This window comes from Battus philenor, unplaced genomic scaffold, assembly GCF_028537555.1.
Source record: "Battus philenor isolate CCGP_79_NKW_IND1 unplaced genomic scaffold, ilBatPhil1.0.hap1 SCAF_28, whole genome shotgun sequence".
Classification (NCBI taxonomy): Eukaryota; Metazoa; Arthropoda; class Insecta; order Lepidoptera; family Papilionidae; genus Battus; species Battus philenor.
Window position 1 is genome coordinate 1,027,944 of NW_027181691.1, and position 17,294 is coordinate 1,045,237.

At 34.4% G+C, this 17,294-nt stretch overlaps 2 protein-coding genes across 3 annotated transcripts in view; one reads left to right on the forward strand and one right to left on the reverse strand.

The window, feature by feature from the left end:
• snu (snustorr) overlaps nucleotides 1–17,294 on the forward strand; it is a 126,173-nt gene that overhangs the window by 100,871 nt on the left and 8,008 nt on the right. For both annotated transcript variants that reach the window (XM_068769531.1, XM_068769532.1), the window contains 4 exons: nucleotides 10,280–10,481; nucleotides 11,921–12,035; nucleotides 14,496–14,671; nucleotides 16,778–16,840. In XM_068769531.1, the coding sequence (XP_068625632.1) occupies nucleotides 10,280–10,481; nucleotides 11,921–12,035; nucleotides 14,496–14,671; nucleotides 16,778–16,840 (556 nt within the window). The remainder of the gene's footprint in view (nucleotides 1–10,279; nucleotides 10,482–11,920; nucleotides 12,036–14,495; nucleotides 14,672–16,777; nucleotides 16,841–17,294) is intronic.
• The window catches only part of Non2 (upstream activation factor subunit spp27 homolog Non2), a 94,820-nt gene that overhangs the window by 3,043 nt on the left and 74,483 nt on the right, over nucleotides 1–17,294 (reverse strand). The window lies entirely within an intron of this gene.

Genomic DNA, 17,294 nt, shown 5'->3' on the forward strand with positions numbered 1-17,294 from the left:
TATGTACAATAATATATTATTCCATCCAAGAATACTATACTGATGTTAATGCGTGTAATTAAATGCTAATTGCCCACTCAGGAAGTTATATTGTCGCGCACTTTTTATAAAACTATATTTGTGAAGAGCAACTGTTGAGTTTCTCGCCTGCTAGCAGAACTGCCTTCCGAGCAGGTGGTACCTTCTTGTAGGGACAATAATGCTGATGTTTTATGTTGATTGATGATTTCAAAGTGATGTAATATTCGAATAAAGAATATTTTGATTTTCGTTTTAAATTACTTTAACAAGGTAGTCTATTCTTCTCGTGGATATAGATCGCACTGGAACCATAAGGCTTTAGTGTTGATATATTCTGCACGATATGTGACCTGTCAACTGCCACTTTAACCCTTAATAGCCTGATTTACGAAAGTGATTTTTTTTTTAAATTACTGTGTTTGCTTGAGGGTCTAGATGAAGGGAATAATAGTTTTTTTTTTTTTTTATTTCGTTGGAAAGAATATTATACAACAGTAATATTCGTATAGCCAACCTATAAAAAAACTAATAGTAATGTGAACATTCAGTTTAAATGATTGGTATCAAAATTGAAACTCTAGGCTATTAAGGGTTAATTCGCCAACCTGCGGTCATGCATAGTTCAGTCCATCTACGTATCTTCTCTTTGACTCCTAGACAAATTCGGAGCATGATCAAAATGGCTCGTGGAGTAAATATCAACTTAAATAAAGCCTATAGTCATATTCACGCATAACTTCGTGACAATTCACTTTGCAACACGTCACAATATTTCTCGAAATAGCCGCAAACGATTCTCTGTAGAATAAATTCTGTTTATGAAACCTGTCATTAAACTTTAGTGAGTCATGTTCTAGTGGTAATCCAACAACATAAGGTGAAGGCACTTTACTCATATTTATAAAGCCATTCGGAATATTCATGAGTAATATATAAGGAAACATTTAATACTTCATTTCCCTACCAATTGTTTACTACGTTTAATGTGGTGACACACTATGCGCGTACTTTCCTAGTACTATGCATTACTAATTTATACATTCATATCATTCGAATCTTTCCATCTAATGGGTCAATAGCTTACGTTACAAATACAACAGATTTATTATTTATTTTAAAAATGACAAAACTCAACTGGATGCATACTATTTCAGTTAATATCAAAGGATAACTTATATGGAAAGCACTTTTGTATTGCAACTCCGAGAAATGAACACAGTTTATATCTTCATTATCTATAGGTATAAATATAAAAGCTTTAAAAGTATAAATATATAGCTTATTTAACACCAAAGAGCTTAGCTTTTTTATACTTATTAACTTGATACAAGTGATCACTCCATTTAAATGCGACAGGTCTAAAACATCTGGTAGTAGGAAGTCATCAGGGACAATAACAACATTTAAAATTTTTAATACATAGTATTAAAATTTTTGAAAACACTTTACTATATTATCACTAAGTAAGAAAAGGACCAATATCACTGATCAACAAAAAAAAAACTTACGCAAAATATCTTGGAAACCAACACTTGTTTTAAGACAAGTAAGACATGCTGATTACAAATATAGAAACCGTTTGTCTATATCACCCACCGTTGTTGAGATATTTGGCATTGACCATTTATATATGTTTAATATTGTATCAAAGCAAACAACTCGCAGGCAAGTTACAGTAGAGCATATATCGTTCGACGCCGTCAGCGCAGAGACGTGCCTCGCGACGGCCCTCCGATGAATGGTGCTCCCCTACCATAAACGGGGCCTTCGGAGTCGCGGGAGTTTAGGGTGGGGGCCCTAAACTCCCATTAGCTTCGGCGACTCTGAGGCGGACGATGGTTCGACGTGGTCCCGAACCATCGTGATAGTACCACGAGGGTTTCGGGGGTAGCGTATCCACGCATACCCCGGGACGGGCTATCGAAAAATAGCACGGCGCGAGGGAAGACCGCGTGGCGATCCCTGACCGGGAGATACCGCGGTCCCCCGTTTAGCGCAGAGGGCGACCACCGGGGGGGGTTTTAGTGGGTAGGAATCCCACATACCCCTGTCCTCCAGAGGCAGGGCATCTTGAATACCAGAAGATTTCCCCAACTGAAAAAAAAAGAGCATATATCGCTGAATAGAGTACTACTAAACTTACAGCATGAAAAACTGCTTTAGAAAATGTAATCATCAAACAAGATATTTTTGGGTTTGTTATTCAGTGTATTTAGCCACTACCGCACATGCAGTGGTAGTCGTGCAACGAAATGCACCGGCCGCCAGCCCGCTGATAAATGCGTATGCGGCAAACAATGCGAATTACACAACTGCCACCGTTAAATCACTCAACACGTGTTTCACCCCTCCACGGGGTATCTTCAGGAGTTACGTTACACCGATTAGTTCCAAACACAGAGTGAGGAACACTCTGACTCGGTTATAGACTCTCTAGAGAGATATAAATGACGCATAGCAAGAGAAAAGGGAAGAGACCAGAAGACCGGCGCATGACTACGACTACACTGAGATAATCTCACTTTAAAAGAGAAGTCTTCTTTGTAGCTGAAAGCAGAGCTGATTCTCGCTAAACGCTTTTTTGGGCACCTTCCTTTATCTGCATTAAACGGTGGGTTAGTTAGCGGGTTCTATACCATGCATATAGCCAGATGACGTCACTGCACTATTATTACACTCGGCTTCCGCTACCCTCAAAATTCGTAACCTTAAAAAAATGTTATACTAGACACACTCTCTGCGTACTTCTGAATCATTTTCGTTTTACATCAGTAATAATATACGCTACAAATATAACAGATAATGTTTATCTAAACATCTTTACTTTTAATTAAAACTCAAAGAGAATTAATGAATGCAATTATAAAAGGCAAAAAGCGTTAGCCTTCAAAACGTATTTAATATAAAGTTTATTCTGTTGATATTACCGGTTGTAATGTTAATTCATATACAGAAGTCTTACAAGAGATTTTATATACAACTAGTCTGTCTGAGAAACATTTTTTTATATAACGCATGGTTGCACAGACTTATTAAGACTAGGGGCCACTCGGGAAAATCATGAACTGATGGCGGGCCGGCCGCCAGAAGTATAGGTAATTAAATTTTTTAGATTTTATTCTGGAATAGAATTCAATATTTTTCGAATGTACGAGAGTATTATTTTTGCCGGCGGGCCGCGGTCTGTGCATCCATGGTCTTGGATTCAGGCGTTGTTTTGCGGAAGTCCATCCTAAGTAAGAAAAGGACCAATATATAGCTACTTCCGCCAATGCAGTGGTAGTCGTGCAATAATCACAAACACAAACTTTGTTTGGCACTAATCGGTGTAACATTACTCCTGAGGATGTCCCGTGGAGGGGTGAATCACGTGTTGAGTGATTTAACGGTGGTAGTTGAATAATTCGCATTGTTTGCCGCACACGCATTTATCAGCGGACTGGCGGGCGGTGCGCTTTATTGCACGACTACTACTGCATTCGCGGAAGTAGCTACATATTGGTCCTTTTCTTACAATTTTTTTTATTATTCTCGTCCAAATTACCGCAATGTTTGAAGGTCTTTGACCAAGGTGTGTTGTCAGTGATGACTTATAGATTCGAAACGTGGTCAACGACAGAAATCATTCGGATATTCAATGTTACAAAGAGCAATGGAAAAGGCTATGCTCTTAACTTCTATGCCAGATTGAGTCAGAAATGGAAGATCCGAAGAACCAAGATCATTGTAGCTCGAAGAATTGCCCGTATAAAGTTGCAGTAGGTAAAGCACGTCGCTCAGCATCGATGGTCGTTGGCGCCGGAAGGTTCTAGAATGGCGACCACGCTGGTAGACGTGACGTAGACAGGCCTCTAACAGATTGTGGTGATATGTAGAGATGTATGCCTTGCACTGGGAGTATATCGAATAAAAAAGAAGATAAAACTAAAGTAAATAACCTCATAGAATATAACAAGAAACTTTGATTGTTGAAATATAATAATTGTAGCGTGTAAACATGTTATTTTATAGAAAATAGATAAAAAAAGGATAAAATAGAACCAAAGTGATACATAAAACTGTGATAAAGAATAATTATAGGATAAGTAATAATAATGTAAAATAAAAATGTACAATAAAAAAAATGTAAAATGAAAAATGTAATAACAAAAGAGGAAAGAATGAAAGATTGAACAGAACAAAAGAGAAAGATAGATAATAGACCGAAAGAGACAATAAAGTACGAAAGAAGAGAAAGAAAATAAGAAACTATGTGAAAAAATAAATTGCAAATAAAGTCCCTGTCCCACCATAAATAGGGGTACGAGAGGCCCCCAATAGCGGGGGTATGAAAAAAAAAACACATGTTTTTTATCATTTGTTTATTTGCAAATCTTTAATATAAATAACACAATGTACTTGTGTTATTTATATCAAAGATTTGCAAATTGCGACCGGTGACGTAGATTACTCTGAATGGTAAATTCAAGTGGCAGTATACAGGTGAATTGGCACGCGTGAATCTAAGGCTCTACGGACTGCCAATCAAGGTTGATAGACGACCTTATTTAAGTCAAAAGACCCTGAATGCAAATCGCCAACCGGTTCTATTCAAAATCAGAATGATTCCGACCGATATTACTTCTCCGACATATATACAGACAATCGGTGTTACATACAAACGTATGATATATATAATTCATGTTATTGTTCATACTAGATCCATTCCAGTCGCATGTATTGTACTGTAATAATTCAGTTCACAAAACATGACATAGTTTATACATACAATGCTATTTTGTATCTATTATATCGTAAATATTTGGTATTACCACGGCTCTGTTTTGAGTGCATCTATGATATTTTAAAGTTTCATATGGGAAAACTATTTTATATGTCAATATCGCTAGAGTTATGGTTTTGTGATATACACCACGAAACTACAAAATTGTCAGATTAATTTTGTTATCATCGATGACAGGCCGGCTTCAACTAGGTTTAGTCTGAGCTAATATTCCAACACTCACACACAACACCAGCAAGGTCTACTTGACAATCGAGGAGTTTCAAGCACCATCTGATCATGATTTCTTGAACGTGGCAACTCCTCTGTTTGAAATAACAATTTCATTCTTTTTTATTATAGTATATATGACAAGGCACTAAAACATGTAACTAATATGAGTCTTAATATACAGAAGTAAAAGAAGAAGACGTATATGTATACATATAATAATATATTTATATATATAGTAGATACATTAACATATATCGTTCACTAGACATAATAAACTAAACGTGTTAAATCAAGCATGGAATTCGACGATTTTGAATCTGCAAATTAAAAATATTAATTTAATCTAAAACCGGTTCGATCCGGTTTTAACCGCGTTTTTGCTAAATAAGATTGAAATAAACCACTATTTAAAGGTAAGATTACATCGAATGCGAATCTAAAAGATATATCATTTATGTTCATAGTGAATTTATATTGGATAGAAATACTCAATATTTTTTGCATGTTAAGTTTTAAGAAATAGAATGCGGTCTAAATATCATCCTCAAAAAATTGATGGCCTAAATCAGTGATTCCCAAAGTGGTCTATATCGACCCCTAGGGGTCTATGACAACCTGCAAGGGGTCTACGTCAGCGAAAAAAAAATTGCGGGTCCATGAAATGAAAATGGGGGTCTACGATAGTGGATCTCAACACATACACTGATAGTACCTATTTACTTACATTATGCTATCTTATAATATCAAAACATTTACATTATTTATAAAAGTACCTATGAAGTAATAAAATTGTTTATTTAATTTTACGTATATTTTACATAACAGATACAAAATTTTATTTTGAGTAGTTTTCATTTAAATTCAACTAACAAATGTATAAATTAACATGTGTTTTTACTTTAAGTTTTTAAGACTAAACTTCACTATAGTAAGTAGGGGTCTATCCAACATGGAAAAACATGGCAAGGGGTCTACGACACAAAAAAGTTTGGGGAACTCTGGCCTAAATCATTGGGTCTGTGTGTAGGTATATATCAAAGGAAACCGGAAAGTAATATCGTTTCCGACGACATATTTTACAGAAAAATCGATTGATTTACCGCTCCGGCATCGATTTATATACTAGACGGCAAAAGGTTATTGATTACGAAGGTGAATATATTGATTAGAAATAAAAACTCTTTAAAAATGTAGTCGTGTGAATTTAACTTAAGAAAGCGACTTTACTTTCCGGTCCCCCTAATATAAAGGTCCACGATATATCTTAGACTTTCATTCTTAGTTTTAAATATAAAATTAAAAGTATATTATTAAATATATCTCATTATAGCATTCAAGATTTTTTAATTGATTTATGAAACTTGATTTGTTGTCTCATTTACATAATTAATATTATAATGTATGTATCAAAAAATGTTAAAATTCATTTAAAAAGAGCAAATGTTGAATTTCCGGCTGGTTATTCTCAGCAGAACAGCATTTCGAAACCATGGTAGCTTACTCGTACAAAGACTACACTAATTTAAAAAAAAAGTAAAATTAGAATTTAATGTTACGTATTATATAAAATAGTAGTATATTCTCTAAATAACCGTTAATACAATTACTAATAATTATCATCTGTAAATATTCTAAATAATAATAAAAATCACACTTACCACACATTGCTATAAAACCACAGAGTATATATAACATCTGTAATACCTGTCAAACATTTGACGTCAATTCGAATAAAAAAACGTGTCAACATTTAATCAAACAAAACATATCCTGTACCATAAATCAATGCAATTAAAACGTAGTGTAATACACACAATTTTTTTTGGTACCGGAAGATTTATAATTGTAAAAGCTATAACTGAGTGAATGTATTGCATATTTGCTTTCAATATACGGTACACCTTGTTGTGGGATCCCAGCGGTAGAGAATTGAGACTTGTGTTCGTGTCTCAGGTTCAATTCTTGTAATACAATCTTATGTAACACTGTGCATTAATTATATAGGATTGATACAACTCACAAATAAGTTCCCAAAAGATGCACAGCAACGCCATCTACGTACTATAATCACATTGCGATCGCCAACCAGCCTGCCAAGCGTGGCGATTATAGTATATTTCCCTATATCTTTGAGGAAGGCGTGTTTTCAGTGGGCGTATATGTGCTGGAACGACAACATACTATTTATAAATAGATACGTTCAGAAATAATAAATAGCGCAATGGCAATATAGTAATGAAATGCGTTTTCAAAATTAGAATCACTTTAAATTAATTATTATCTGTAATAGACATTGTACTGCCAGAAGTTGTTACCTGTCCAATTCTGATAGGAGGACATGTAGTGATCATTTGAAGTGATTATAAATAGGTGTACAGTACCCGGCGATAAATATTGCACATATCGATCTTTGGAAAGAGACAATCGGCTAATTTCGGCTTCATAGAGCACCATCTCTGTCCTACACTACCTATGTGACGTTTTGTCAGTCGTACTTCGTGCGAGAGAGCCGAAATTAGTCAATTGTCTCTTTCCAAAGGTCGATGTGCAATATTTATCGCCGGGTACTGTACATAAAATTTCAGTACATAACTCTAACAATGGTTTTATTTTATTTATTTCATATAAACACTAAACATAGATAGATGTATATAGATATACATATATAGAGATATACAGATCTAGATAGATATACATTACATAGTATTGTAAGCAATGAAATAAGAATAGTATATATACAGTACCCCGCTATAAATATTGCACATCGATCTTTGGAAAGAGACAATCGGCTAATTTCGGTTTCGTAGAGCACTATCTCTGTCCCACACTACCTATGTGACGTTTTTTCAGTCGTTGTATTTCGTGCAACGGAGATAACTCTCTACGAAGCCGAAATTAGTCGATTGTCTCTTTCCAAAGATCGATGTGCAATATTTATCGCCGGATACTGTAAAAATTTTTTGCTGTCAAATAAGCGATACACCCCGTTAGATCATTTACACCTATAAGCAAATATCCTGTGTGTCAACAATATACGGAGTGCTAGTATCAAATAGGTCCGTGTATATTTATTCTTTCGCTACCCGATTGTAACGAAAGACCAGTTAATATTAACAGTAAATATAACGGTAATATATTTACCGCCAGACTTATCTAACATATCTGAAGTCAACATCGTGATCTATGTGTGTTTAAAGATTATAGCAAAATAAATCCTTTTATTTTATATTTTTTACTATTTCTTTTTAATAGTAATTTAACTATGAAAAATAATCTAGTATTGCTACCACACGTAATTACAATTATATATATTTAATGTGTTTATATATATATATATATATATATATATATATATATATATATGTGTGTGTGTGCGTGTGTATTTGGAAGAGGTTTAAAAATATATTTACGTATGATAGGGCCTGACGGTGGTGACCCGTATATCGGACTCGATCTAGGCGTCAATACCGACTAAAAACAATCCTCATTCTTCGGTATCCCTGGTTACTACCACGTGGCCGCAAGGAATTACTTCGCGGGTGGGATTTAGCCGCAACTTTCCTTGATAAAGTTGCTGTTCAGGCCAGCTTCCTCTGCTCCTTCTCTATTTTTCGGAAGTGCTTCAGCACGGTCGTAGATTACGCACTCGTAAGTTCCCAGGCCAAAGGCGAGGATAGCATTGTAGCTATCAGAGTTTCAGGATAAATTTTGCATCCTACACCTTCTTCCCAAGACCTCCTGGCTTCGTTAAACCGGGGGCAGACGAAAAAGACGTGCTCTGCATCTTCAATCATTCCGACACAATTAGGACAGTCAGGGGAATCTTCGTATTTGAACCTATGGAGGTACGCTCGGTAACAGCCTTGGCCAGATATCATCTGAGTCAGGTAGTAGTTCAACTCTCCATGATCGCGGGTCATCCATGGCTCTAGGTCTGGTATTAGCTTACGCGTCCATTTTCCTTTCGTCGACTTATCCCAGGACGATTGTCAATGTTGCAAGCTTTTAAATCTTCCCTGAGTTCGAAGTTCAGTTGAATTTGAGTTCCATTTTTTGCTTCAGTACAGATTGTGTGTGTGTGAACTAAATACTCTTTACTCTTTTCTTCCACTTCATCTGCCTGCTTAACATTTCAATTCCAGTTCGTAGCGAGTACACACCTAAACACTTCGCACTTTGAGCAATAGTCTACTTAGATGTCCTCCCATTTGTACAGACTTTACTCACTCCTTCGCAATACAACCTATTCTTCTCTGTTGCAAAATAGAATGGTAGGGAAACCTAGAATGTAGTGGTTGAGGATGAATGTATGGCTAATGGAATGAAATGAAATGGGAAAATTGTAGAATGAAAGAAATAGTACGACAGATAAGATAATATGAAAGAGAAGAATGATAATAATAAAAAAAAAGAAATGAATAAATTACTAGAATTAAACAGTCCCTGTCCCACACGAGATAGGGGAACAAGAGAAAAAAAAAAACCTATTCTTCTCTGGAATACGCTCCCCGTTGATATCAGAACGATCAGGAATCGTTTCGCATTCAAAACGAAGGTTCGAACTGTCGCTTGACCAGCTGACGGAATCATCACGATAATTAGATTTCATTATTCATTATTTTCATATAAATAGTATATTTAAATTTTAATTTAATATTCTTTATTGTAGATGCTACTATATAGTTTCATAATAATATACAAAAAAGTACAATAGCCGGTTTTATCATACGAGGCAATCTCTTACAGACAACCGTAGTATGGAAAAGGTAGAAGTAATAATAATGGGTCGTTAACGTGTAGAAAACATACATATAGACAAACATACGTACATAGACATACATGGAGATATATATATATATATATATATTATATATATATATATATACATATATATATATATATATATATATATATATATATATATATAGACCAGTGGGTAGACCCAGGTATCGCTGGATCGATCGCGTTGAGGCAGACTTGCGCGAATTGAATGTCAACCAATGGCAGACGATGGCGCAAGATAGAGGAAACTAGAAGTCTCTCGCTTCGGAGGCCAAGACCCACTTTGGGTCACTGAGCCAGCGGAGTAGTAGTATATATATATAATGGTATATTTATGTAAGGTGTTTTATATGTGATTATTTTCCCTCTCAATTATCTTTACACTAATAAAATGATTTACTTGTAGATAATGCTTTAAGTTCGCTTTTTACTGTGTATAAATAAAAGAGATATAATATAAACTAAACGTTTGTTCAACAGCGGTGGTCAGCAACGTCGAGTGTCGTTCGCCGTGGCTCTCATGCACGACCCGGAGTTGCTAATCCTCGACGAGCCCACTGTGGGAGTGGACCCACTGCTGCGACAGTCGATCTGGACTCACCTGGTGCAAATCACCAGCTCCGGAGACAAGACTGTCATCATCACGACCCACTACATCGAAGAAGCGAGACAAGCGCATTGTGTGAGTTGTTATATTTATATGCAAACCTCGGATTGGTAAGGCTAGATTAGGATCCAATCAAAAGGTTGACAGACCTTGTAGAGGTCTAAGTAAGACACTGGATGTATGCTGCCTTCAGCAGGTCCTATTGGATATCTACAGGCGCTCCCTGAGACAGCTAAGAGCAAGGGGGGGGTCAAGCCTAGGGGGCGCTAGGGTTTCATTGCATACGAGCTAGAGTCGCCCCTGTAATAACCCTGGATCTAAACCATATTAGCGAAAGTTTATTCAATTTAAAACTACAAAAATATATATCATCAATATAACTTGACATGAACAATGATAGTCAGATTTATCTGGAATATAAAAATTTAAATAAAAATACATTTACTGTTGCTTCTACGTGTATGTAAATGTATTTTGTATGTCCACAAAAACATAACCTATTTTCCCAGAAGTCGTATATATACAATGTAAATAGCAAAGACAAATGTCTACCCAAGAATCGACTTCAGAGAATTAGCAAGTCTTTATATAGGTGATATATATGCTTTTGTAATTGGATTTTAGATACTAGAAACTTAGTTACACTGTAAATGACTTTATTGGTACAGCAACGCCCTCTGCGTCCCATGATACCACACAGAGATCACCAACCCGCCTGACAAACGTGGGAAATATGGTATCTTCCCATAGATATCTTTATTGGAAGCCTAGGCCTTCTATTTTATCTAATATTTTTTATTGTACAAACTAGGATACATTTAAATAGTTTCATAATAATATTTATAAAAGTACAATGGGCTTATCACACGAGGCAATTTCTTACAAATAACCATAGTATGGAAAAGGTAAAAGTATAAATAATGGGTAGTAACATACATATACATATATAATAAAGAAACACATCAAACTGATTTGGTTTAGAGCTATCCAGAAGATTGTATTGATTGATGTTTTAGTATCCAAGCTATATCAATGCGTATAAAATACGTAATTTTATGTTGATTTAAAAATAAATCTTTCTTTTGCATTCTCTCATTATTTATACCCAATTAAAGGACAGTTATGAACACGTTGGTAAGGTCGATGATAGCCAAGAGTGATCAGAGATACTGTATTCACATATGTACAAAGAATATTTACAATTTACACGACCTAATGCAAAGGCAGTGACCGCGTCAATGATAGCGTCCGATTTCAAATCGGCGTTCGAATTTCGAACGCCCAAGAATGATTTGATATTAAGAATGATGATAATATTGTGGTCGTAGTGGCCAGTAATACGAAGTAAAAGTCTTGATATATAAACTTTTTAAATTTATTAGATAATACGGGTGTATATTGTATTTGTTCACGGAAATTTGGTTGTCATATGCAGATTAGAAACTTCTGGAAGCAACAATTGAGTTTCAGTTTGAAAAGACAGATAATTGAGGATCGAAATTGAAATGTTTTAGATCGGTCTGATGAGAAGTGGACGGCTCCTGGCTGAGGAGTCACCGCAGGCCCTCCTCACCATGTACAGCTGTATCTCCCTTGAAGATGTTTTCCTTAAGCTATCCAGAAGACAGGGTGAGTATTGTACACGCAATAAATATACTAATCTTTAGTAATAAAAAATAAAAGATTATTTATAATATGCTGCAACACTTGAGCATAGTTATTAATCTCTGTAACAAAAGAAATAACATTTAAACTATGAAGTCTTTTATATATTTTTTTATCTGTTAAGTTTTTAATTAACAAATAAAACTTCACAGCTTAACTTCCGATATTTGTTTACCAAATATCTTTTTTTCTCTTTGGTATATTCCACAGACGTTAGCTTCGTCGGTGTGTTTGAGTTTTTTTTTACAATTACATTTTTTTTTTCGTTTTTATATGGCCAGCGTTCTTTTAAAGTATTTCTTAATTCAAATCTAGGGCCCGCCAGTGCGGGTGAGTTGAAGCCTGGTTTTTGTGTTTTGAGATGTTAGACTCCGGTTGTCATAATATAATATATATATATGTAATCACTCTGTATATGCATTATCTGTAAGTCATATATTCCAGCGTTGAGACGTACAGCAATATATCTAACAGCTAATTAAAATTAGAAATAAAGTCGTGAGTTCATTGGCGGGTTTTTGTTACACGTCATTTATGTTTGTCTGTCAATCACATATCTGTGAAGGTTAAAAAACGTTATACAATATTTAAAAAAAAAACGAAAATGTAAATACATTTTTTAGTGCTGCCAATTCTGGAAATTTTTTTACGTGAATTGTTTCCTCATGACGTTATTACAAATTAGCTAAAACTTGCTAATTTACTAGTCGCTGTAATTACATATTTGGTGTTCATATGCTTTTTTTCTCTATATTAATCATATAAAAAATACTAGATTGTTTTAAATTATCTGTAATAAAAAGTCGTATATGTTTGTTCAAAGTATAATATGCAGGGAAGTCCACTTAATTATGACCTCGGTCTTATAAAAAAAACTTAAAAAAACCTCTAAATATTTTAGTATCGCTAAATAAATTTGTCAATATCGATTCATTTATATAAAGTACGTAAAACACACTAAACATGACATTGGCCGAATGTTAAAAGAGTGTGGCCTTTATCGGCATCTAGTTTTAATTTTAATGTGCTGTATTAATTATTTGAACATATAAAACCTTCAGAGCGGACGAAAATAAAGAACAGAATGTATAATATCAACAAATGTTTCGATTGAATATAAATAATAAATGATATTTTGGCGCGAAAACTTTCAATCCGAATCCGATTCCGCCTAAAGAATTATTAAACATATTTTATTAATTTTTAATTGTTTCAAATATTGATTATTTTTATTTTTAAAAATAATTCTTTATTTAAATATTTACTTCTTTTATACTTTCAGATATAGGTCACGAAGGTAAAAGGTTTTTAATCTGTTATAATTAATATAAACATTTCTATTAATATGCAACAGACAAAATAAGCAACTAGTAGTTTTATTTACATGATATGATTACAGTTTTTTACTAAATTATTTACAAGTTTAACGACTTTTAAACCAATAAGCGTGAGGATTATTCGAAAAAAATAAATTTAATATTTGAGTTGACTTAATTTTATAAAAATTATATAGTTTTGATTTTCAAATATCGTATTATTATTGTTATGAAAATATTTTAATCCAGGTTTGGGTATTTTTAAGTATTATTCTTCTTAAAATTTACTTTTAATGAGAAAATAATGCTATTTATTGCATATTTCCACAAGCTATCAATCCTCCTTTTATACTCAACAATTAATGAAGGAATAATTAATACCAAATGCCAATACCAGTCATGTCAGGTTTTGTGGTAATTGAAAAGTTTTTTTATGGTATCTACACGGTACCTTAGTGTTATATTTTATATAACACTAAGGTACCGTGTAGATACCAACCCCTTTACCGTCATAGAATATAACGCAGACATTACTATTTCGCGGTATATAGATGGCGTATCTCGTTATTAGGTCAATGACACATTATTATGAGGTATAAAGAATATGAACAGTTGCGGTTGATGTTATAAGACTATAGGAAAAAAAAAAATACAGCATGAGCAACTCGAATAATTTTCATTTTAATATTTTAAGACAAAAGTTAAAGAAAAAAATTGGTTATAATTACAAAGGTAATTGAAAAAACAATTCTTTTTTTTATCATACAAACCACAGAATAAATTAAAACATATGACCACAACTGTAAATATGACGTCAATAAAAATAAAAAAAAGTGTAATGGATTTAACCAGACAAAATGTAAAGATTATTTTATTTCAATGAAAATATATTTACGGTATTATTTCAATCTTATAGCATAATAAAAAAACATGGTTATTTTTATAGAACCATTGTTTATTATTAAATTGATAAATAACGTATTTTTGATTTATTTTTGTTTTATTTTGTCCATTGAACTGCAAAAAGAGGTAGAAGGAATATAGCAGGAGATAGCATCTAAAATATAATATAGAATAATATTTAAATTTCTGACTATTATTTTTATAGGTCAAGCTAACCAAGTGGTGGAACTGAACGTGTCCGGTGGGGCCCTGGGTCTGAACAAGATGTCGAAGAGGGAAGAGGCACCATATGCTGCAGAAGACACTCAAGTGGTGGGACTTAACTTCCACCAGAGCAAGGAGGTTCTGATTGTTGACAACGGTGCAGGCTCCAACGGCGATGTGAGTATTTTCTTATCATCATGCCGGCTAATAGACGCCTACTGCAAGGCCTAGGTCTCCCCCAAAGATATCCTGACTGGTCTGGCACGCTTGCATCCAACGTCTCCCAGTGATGTTGACTATGTGGTCAGTCTACTTGGTAGGAAGCTTACCCATGCTTCGTCTACTGACTACGAACCATCCATATATCCAATTCACCCATTATCATCATCATAGCCAATGGCCGCCCATTGAAAGGCATTGGCATCCCCCAAAACGACAATGGTCTTGCGCTGCCGGCACGCTGTGACTACCCTCGATCTTGAATATGTCGATCCACTTGGGGGGGGGGACTTACCCTTCTGCGTCTACCGGCTCTTGGTAGCTACTCCGAAATTCTCTCACGTCACTTAAGACAAACAATTCTCTTCTCTTCTGTGCTTGGTTAACAAATATCGTTTTTGATTCGATCTCCTACCATAGCCCTTAATAATTAAACAGGAAGAATAGTCAACTTTGATTTATCATAAAAAATTAAATGTAATCCCTTACGTAAACAGAAACAAAAGACGAAAAAACTCTAAGTTTTTTTTGTCGTTTGGATTGTTTTACATCCAGCTTTACCGACTCGTTTTTTTTTTTAATTGTCTATTGTTTTCACACAAAAAAATAAAATTGCGTAGTCACTGCGCGTAGATTTTGAAATGATTTTATACAAAAAAAAAGATAATTTGTAGCGTCGAATGGATGCGATGTATTACAACAGACATACAAAAAGACAGAAATGAGTTTGAAGTCTTTTTAAAAATTATGTATACAGTAATACCCCGCTTTACGCGAGGGATACGTTCCAAAAAAAATCGCGTTAACTGAAATTCGCGTATAACGAGGTTTATGATTAAACATAGTCAAAAATTATTACAAAAAAATACAAATCATTTTAATCAATCGCTTTAATTCTAGGAACACTACACAACACATACTCTTATTTTTTACGAAAAAATACATCTATTGTCTTTTGGGTAACGTTTTGTTTACGTTCTTGTAAAATACGTTCATAACACCCAACACTGTTTTTAATTGTTTGACAGATGGTCAAGACACCATAGAGAAATTGATGACTACATTATATTTATACGCACTCTTTCGCGTAATTCGAGGCATTTGAGCGCGAAATTTGCAATTCGCGTTATAGTGAAACCGCGTATAACGGGGTCGCGTAAAGCGGGGTATTACTGTATTTGTTTTTTTTCTGTTTATAACGAAAACAATATGTAATAACAAGGAATAAAATGCTTATATAAACACACTCACATGACCTCAATTTACCTACCACCCCACCACCCAAAATTGCCTTCACATTATAATTGATCGTTCTGGGCATTATTGCGTCGTATTCCTGAAGACTGCAGTTTTTTTGATATATAAACCAAATATCTTGGTTGACTATTTCCCAATCGAACTGAGTTTTTTTACTTCAATTTGTCTATTTGTAATTGCTGTAACGTGCTATCGGCACAGAAGCGCACAGAATTATATTGAGGTATTTGGAAGACGTTGTTTCCAGGGCACTTCTAATCGATCCAATGAGAAATCGATGACGAAGCCCTCTGTCTGGTGGACATGCGAATTTCAACGCAGTAATCTATCGTTACAAAGTTTTATCTACAATACGACATATGTATATATATCTAATACCTCAGTGTATTTCTTTACCATTTGAAATCAGATTGTTCTTATATTATTCACACTGTGGCATGGTCAGGTATCGAATTAACATTTCATAATCCTCGTCGTCTGACCATAGACGCCTGCTGCAAGGCACAGGTCTTCCCCAAAGATATCTATGAGGGATGATATTCTATTATCACCACACTTGACAAAGTTGGCGATTGAAGAATGGTATTATGGTATGCAGAGGATTCTGGTGCCCTTTGAAATCTTATTTGTGTGCATAATTAATGCAAAAAGTGTGAATTATATAAAATTGTGTCTCGGAAATCGAATCCGCTACGATTGCAAGTTTCAGTAATTAACAAAGTAGCTTGTACAAAACCTCCAAAGAAACATGCGTACTAAAAGAAGAAAAATTTGTATGAAAATAACATAGTGTTGAATGTGTTCCAGCTGCCCGGAAAAATGACTGAAGTGGTGGCCACGGAGTGCGAGGAATGCGGTGACTGCTTCAATGTGAGTATTAAATTTTAATTTAATTATAATCTAATATACAAAATTCTCGTGTCACGGTGTTCGAACTTGAACTCCTCCGAAACGGCTTGACCGATTTTTACCAAATTTTACATGCGTATTCAGTATGTCTGAGAATCGGCTACTATCTATTTTCCATACCCCTAAGTGATAAGGGTTGTTCACCCTTAAAAAAAATTTTTAAATATTTTTTACAAATTTTTTTGTTTTATTTTTTTATGATACAGCATATAAAAATACATGTAACAATTTTCACCCTTCTACGAGGAACCCCTATTTTTATTTGTTAATTAAAAACTTTAATTTTTTTTGCAAAACAACGTTTGCGGGATCAGCTAGTATTAATATAACAAAAACATTTTAAAGCCTTAAACCACGCCTTGCTTTTGTTAGGTTTGTATATTTTATATCGATTGAAGTTTACCAGTTGGCATTG